Consider the following 7,127-nt stretch of genomic DNA (forward strand, 5'->3'; position numbering starts at 1 on the left):
ACAGCTCCCCAGAGCACCCTCCTCACCCACTGCTCGGCCGCCCTCTCCCACGCTGCATGCACACACTCCCCTCCGGTGTCACACCCCCCAGTACTCACACCTCAGAGCTAAATACAAAGAGCGAAAGCTCCACTTCCAAGGGCGGATGCAACATCTGCCTCAGCCAAGGAGGGAATGCTATCTTTCTTCCTTCCCCTAGCTGACGGTTCAGTGCAAGGCAATGACAAGAAGGTTTAAAGCAAAACAAAGCTCGCAAGAGTTTCTGCTGAGCTGCCAAAGGAATGTGGCACAAAAGGTTCTAGGCCTGGTGGAAGGGGAGAAAGCAGGGAGGGCTCTCAGGTTGAGGAGATGTAACTATTCTCCCTGCCTCCAGACTTCTCTACCCCCTGCTTGGTAGCATTATGCCAGCTAAGCCAGAAGACCAACTCTGGGCAAGGAGGAGCTGGATAGAAAAGAATTCACAGAGCCTGGGGTTGGCCTGGGAAACAGCAGGCCCATAGCTGTCACGCACGGTTGACCTAATTCAGCCTATAACTCAAACCAGACAGGGGACTCCCAGGATGCAACGTGGAATTCCCTGCAGGGGGAGGAGGGACTAAGGGAGGGCACTTTTTCTCTCCTGTCTTTCTCAATCATCTACCATCCCACTGTTGATGCTGCTTCCCCCAGGTTTTGTGAAAACCTTTCCCACCCCTCTGCTAGGTACTAAATATTTCACAGCTACTCACAGTACAGTGTAGCTGCTCTCTGGCTGTTTGAGCTGGTCTGCCCATCTCTACCCCTTCTCCTCCCTCTAAGATATTCTTTTGGCCTGAGTCTCTGTCATACCTTAAACTTAATATGTCTGCCCAAAGTGTGATGGGCAGAGAGGACCACAGATTGTTATTCTCAGCAGTCATGCCCACATGAATTGTTTTTAGAATAATTTATTTGGCATCTTCCAGGTGATGGCTATGGGGCAGAGGGCATGAGGAAAGAGAGGTAGCTTGGCTATGCTTCTAAGTTGAAATTGATGGACTCCTAAAAGTGGATTTTCTAAAACAGACTATAAGCCCTACAGATAGGGAAGAAAATCTCAGAGAAGCCAGTTGCCCATCTTCTTCTCATATCCATTCCATCCCATATCCACTTGCCCATTTCTTTACATCCCCTGCAACATCAACATTCTCTAAAGCAGTGGTCTCTAAATAGGGGGCATGCATTCATCTGTTAGAGCGTGGGAAAGGTACTGGAACTTTTTGTATTACTTCATCCATTTCTATTTCTTGTAGATCCTACTCTGTAAATAATATTAGTGTTAGAAGTACTGTAGGTGAACATTTATGGGGCTACGTGTGCAATTTTCTTTCAGATTGACAATGCTACTAGAAATTTCAATCTCCTACACTGAGGAAGAGCCCAATCCCAGTATGTCCCAGCTTATGGGAAAATGGATACTTCTTGGTAGAACATGCCACTGACCTCGAAAGGCATGGCAACAGGAACACAGCTAAACCCCAGAGACCTTAAGGTGCAGAAGAGATAAACCTAAATCCTGCAGTTAATGAACCAAAATCAAAGTCTGCGCTGTCTTAAAACAGATTCTTTCCCCCTCCTGCTGTTTAAACCCCAAAGAATCTCAGCTCCCTAAACCTAGTAGGTGCTCAGTTATTAGGCAAGGCAAAGATGCTTGCATCTTATGCCAGGAAGATTTAGTAAGTGGTAGCAATTACCACAGAGCGCATGGCCAGGCCAGAGCTTCCCTAGGCAATCACATGATGGAGGAGTCCTATCTCTGACTCCTAGGCCCCCTTTTCCTTCCCTACAATCCCCTCAGCTTAGGTCCCTGTACTGTGTGCCCCCATAATACCATCATAGCACTATGACAATATTTCTGAAATTGCCTTAAGTTTTGTGTATCCTGTTATTGCCTGTAAGCTTTATGGAAGGAAGAACTGTCCCTGTCGTGTTCACCATTGTGTCCCCAGCACCTGCTGGACGTTAAATATTTGTTTAATGTGGTTGAAAAGAAATTAGAAACCCTCTGTATCCCACTGTCACACCCTCAACTCTGCAGAGGAGAAAAGGAATAGCAGGGTACAGAGGGAACATGAAACAGAAATTCCCACCAACATTCTTCTAGATCCAAATTCAACATAAATAGTCTTTAGCTTTCTGAAAGAAGCCCACAGGTAATGATTCATTGTTTAGTCAAGGCTCCCCTTCTCTGCCCTTTCTCATCTGGGCCCAGACCTCCCCACTAACTGTTGGCCTAGCTCCTCCTCAGAAAACATCATTCTTCCTCCTAAAAAGGGTCACACAGCTGAGGACCAGTGTGGAAAAGTTCTACGGGGAAGAAGAATTCATACAACTTTCTATCTAGACCAAAGAATCTCTCAACTAGGATCCTCTCTGCTTCCTGCGCACAAAGGGAGACTGAGACTAAGGAAAAATACCTCTTCTTTCTTCCCCTTAAGCCACGGGTAATTCTCATTCCAGATTCACAAAGGTTCTCTTGCTCTTGGAAGCCAGGAGATAGCATGGAAAACTGATCAGAAGATAAAAGGCTATCTTCTAGGGGGTATCATCCAAAATGCTCAGCTCTTTGGAGATTGGAGAGATTGGTTGGGGTTGGGATGTAATGGGGAAAGAAGAGGCAATAGAAAGAGGGGGGATAAAGAAATTGGAATGAGGAAAGAAGCAAGCAAACTAAAACGATTCCATTGGGCTTCACTGGTGGCGCAGTGGTTGGGAGTCCGCCTGCCGATGCAGGGGACACGGGTTCGTGCCCCAGTCCGGGAAGATCCCACATGCCACGGAGCGGCTGGGCCCATAAGCCATGGCCGCTGAGCCTGTGCGTCCGGAGCCTGTGCTCCGCTGCGGGAGAGGCCACAACAGTGAGAGGCCCGCATACCGCAAAAAAAAAAAAAAGATTCCATTGGCGCAAAATGCTCAGGTTTTCCCTACTGATAAACCTCAGGTAACACAACAACCACTTATCCAGGAACTAGAGCCTCACCTCTGCCTCTTTGCTCTTCTTTAACATGGCCATGAAGGCTGAACTCTTTAGTGGCTTAGATGAAAGCATGTGTCATCTTTCACGTCTCCCCCACCCCTTTTTGTTTCCCCAACTCTCCTTCCCTTTTTTGCTCACACTCAGCCTTGTGTCTGGTCGTTGCTGAATGCCATGGAGGCTGAGCACCTCCATGTCATCTCGAACGTAACCAACTCTTGGCCACTGGGGCATCTCCTCTTGTTCCAACTAGTCATTGTACTCAAGGAACACAAGCCAGCATTAAATTCACATTAGCATTGGGTCACGGTTAGACATTTTATCAGGCGTTGGAATACAAAACAAATTGTAAAATTATCTGTGATTCTGAGATTCTCCGTGTTGCTGCTCTAGCCAAAGGGGCAGCAGAACATTAATGGACTGTGAATCAGAAAACATGAATTATTCCATCGAGTTCTACCCTGTGGTAAGACTTTAGGCAAGTCATTTAAACCTTTTGGTCTGTTATGAGCAAGAGCGAGAGAGAGAGACAGAATAAAAAAAACATGTTAGTGTTTGAAATGTTATAAACTCCAAGTTCCATAAGACCCCTTAGTAGCTATGGTTTAAAACAATCTACCAATCTATACTAAAGATACTATCAATCCAACAGAAAATAAAGGGGAAGAGTCATATTCTAGGAACCAATCTCCCCTATCTTACTTCACCTTGGTTTCCAATCAGCAGAATTCTAACACCAGGAAAATTTCTTTATTCTTCTTCTTATTATTATTATTAGCCTGCAGGGGCCCCCCACAGCTATGCTAGGCTGTCAGGCAACTCAGTGCAGTCTTCTGTGAACAGGCTGTTTTTTTATGGCACCTGGATATTGATGCTCTTTTCTTAGCCTGTCCAACCAAACCGCTCAGCACCATCCCTGTCTGGGGAGAGACTCCTGTGTCATAGCTCTTCTGTGTCTCCTTTTCCTATCCCTTTACTCTTCTCACATATGAGGGGGTCATTGTTGGCACTGGGGGCTAAAAATTACTCACGGAAAAGTTATTTTCTGACACCCTGCCTCCCCAGCTCCAGGACCAGCCCTATGGGTAAGTCGTAATATTGAAATAAATCAGGATACATATTTGTGATCTAAGGAAGCAGGAGAATGGCAGTGGACAACTGTGACAATGGTAGGGGTACTGGGATATAGGCATGGCCAGGGTCTGTAGCAACAGAGGCACCTGACATCAGAAGGGTGACTTTCAACTACAGGTCTGAAACCAGGACTGGGAAAGAATCTAAGCATTTGATATCTGATGTTGAGATTAAAGTACAAGATATATGCTGGCCTTTGGGAATGGAAGCTTTCTGGGAATCAGGAAGTTAACAATAACAGCTATGAGAAAGGGTTTGGAAAATCGGGAGGAAAGTCTGGACCCTGCTCTTAGGGGTTTCTTAGGTTCCAGCTTATGTGGACTTCTGAGTTTCACTTTGTGAGAGAAACAACTGACCCAAGGGATAAGAACAGAAGAGGAAGGGGAAAAGAAAGATCCTGCTTAAATTCTGATGGATGTTTCGAAAGTATTGCAGTATCTCAGTTAAATATAACAGGAATACCCTCTCTTTAAGGTCAATGCTACTGTGAAAGTGGCAGAATAAAGAAATCTAGCTGACAAGAAGTAGGCATTATCCAAAGGGCAGTCATTAGATACTAAACAGAAGGCCTTTGCTAAGCCACATGAAAGCAACTAAGCACTGCCATCTTAACCGGGCTTTTTGACATCAACAGGTGAATGGAGAAAATGGACAGTGGTTGCAAGTAGACTGCAGCAGCCTCTCCAGATGTAAAAACACATTGCACTCCATAGGCACTCATATTCTGGCAAATATCTTCAGACACATGGACTCCATTTTAATGTGAGACCACTAATTTATTGAACACCCCTTATAAGTGTAAGCACTGTACATAACATTACATTATTATTATTATTATTTTTTTTGCGGTATGTGGGCCTCTCACTGTTATGGCCTCTCCCGTTGCGGAGCCCAGGCTCCGGACACACAGGCTCAGCAGCCATGGCTCACGGACCCAGCCGCTCCGCGGCATGTGGGATCCTCCCAGACCGGGGCACGAACCCGTGTACCCTGCATCGGCAGGCGGACTCTCAACCACTGTGCCACCAGGAAAGCCCAACATTACATTATTTAATTCCAGTAACTCTACAGGCTAGGTACTAACATCATTTTCAAAGAAGAAAATGATGTTTACTTAGGGAGGCTGAGCAAACTGTTCAATGTTATTCAGCTAGTAAATGGTAGAGCTAATGTTTGAACTTAGAGCCTATGAGATAAGAAACTGAATTCTAGAAGTATAGAGAACGTGTAGGTCAGCTCTCTTTGATTGCAAAAAATAAAATAACATAAAATAAAATAAAATAAAATAAGACATGGGCAATGTACAGATATCTAGATAAAAATCTCTTCCTCTTTTTAATCCTAGAGAGTCTGGACTCCAAGTCACTAACTCATAACATTGGCTAGGGGTCAAAACTTCTTAGAATTGGCAAGAAGTATGATGTGGCCTCCAAGGAAGGGTCAGAAATGGTATACCTCAAGAGGCTGAAGGCATCTAAAGGACAAGATCTTTGCTCTATCTCAAGCTACTCAATCATGGCCTGCCTGACTGATAGGACCAAGCAAGGACCTGTAACAGATGCTGAAACCAGGCAAAGGAGAAAATAAGATTCCTCTGGTACTCTCTCCATTTCAATGAGGCAAAATTACCATGGCTCACTGGGCAACTGGGCTGAGCCAGGTAAGCATGAAGCTGGATTTTTCATTTTCTTTTTTTTTTCTTTTTTTTTTTGCGGTACACGGGCCTCTCACTGCTGTGGCCTCTCCCGTTGTGGAGCACAGGCTCCGGAGGCGCAGGCTCAGCGGCCATGGCTCACGGGCCCAGCCGCTCCGCGGCATGTGGGATCCTCCCAGACCAGGGCACAAACCCGTGTCCCCTGCATCGGCAGGCGGACTCTCAACCCCTGCGCCACCAGGGAAGCCCTCATTTTCTTTTAAGAATGGATTAAGAACAACTATACTAAAAGTGTATAGGACAGGGTTGAAAAGTCATCAATAATTCTCTGAAAGAAAACAGAGTGAGTAATCCAAAGATATGGTGGGTACAACTCTCTATGTTATGACTTACCGTCCTGTTTTTAACTGTGTACCATAGAGAAGTGCTACATTAGGTAGATGGACTCACCCACTTTTCTTCATGTTACACTGTAAGATCAGTGTGGGGAAGAATTATATCTTCAACCCTTTGCAATCAAAGACTGATACAGAATGAGGGACTTGATTACTGATAAAAGCATCTCTAACATAAACATTTATAAAATAGAGATCTTCTGCCTTCTGTTCATTGATACAGAAAAAGGAGGAAAGAATGATCTTCAGAGAATACCACAGTCACTCAACATCATCTCTGGGAAAGAAATGACATTTCTCTCCATAGCCGCACCTCCTTTCAGCGCTTCAGATACTATACTTTACCCACCAGACACAGATATACCAGCAAGGTCTCCAGAAATGTTCCTTCTCTAGAAGTTGGGAAAATAATATATTTTAACACTAGCCACCTTCCTCCAATTCCCCACCCCTGGTATGGGCTTTACCTTCCACAGGGTTGGTTTTCAGTCTACTGCAGAGATTCATTACTCCTCCATAGTGGACATTGATCTGGTTTATTGCATCAGTTGAACGCAGCTCCATGAGCTTCCTCAGGTCCATTACTGTGCAGCCAAATTCCCCTTCATGGCTCTCAATTATCGAGTTGGCTGGCAAGGCGTGTTCTGTTGGGTTCGTCATTTTGCCTGCTGTTACCAAGCCCCTCAACCAGAGAAAATGTGAAATTTCCCTTCCACTGATCAGGGTCTCTTGCCTCTCTGCCTCACTTCTTCTTACTTTTTGCTTCACTGGGAGCCCAGATGGGAAATAGATCGACTATATCTTGTGCAATAAGCTTCAGAGTGGCAACCCGTAGCCCAGATCCTTTTCTGAGTATGAAGCTTGGCAGTGGGAGGAGGAAGAGGATGGGGGAACTGAGTGGAACCGGACCACGTGTCACGATGATTGGTGTCCCCAGGTGGTGATGGAAGTG

At 45.4% G+C, this 7,127-nt stretch overlaps 1 protein-coding gene across 2 annotated transcripts in view; it reads right to left on the reverse strand.

Moving 5' to 3' along the window:
* The window catches only part of ATP2B4 (ATPase plasma membrane Ca2+ transporting 4), a gene marked incomplete at both ends in the record, with an annotated part of 45,912 nt that extends 39,077 nt beyond the window's left edge, over positions 1-6,835 (reverse strand). For both annotated transcript variants that reach the window (XM_079697961.1, XM_079697962.1), the window contains one exon: positions 6,643-6,835. In XM_079697961.1, the coding sequence (XP_079554087.1) occupies positions 6,643-6,835 (193 nt within the window). The remainder of the gene's footprint in view (positions 1-6,642) is intronic.
* Positions 6,836-7,127: the final 292 nt, after the last annotated feature.

Source organism: Hyperoodon ampullatus (assembly GCF_949752795.1).
Source record: "Hyperoodon ampullatus genome assembly, chromosome: 2".
In the NCBI taxonomy this organism is placed as follows: domain Eukaryota; kingdom Metazoa; phylum Chordata; class Mammalia; order Artiodactyla; family Ziphiidae; genus Hyperoodon; species Hyperoodon ampullatus.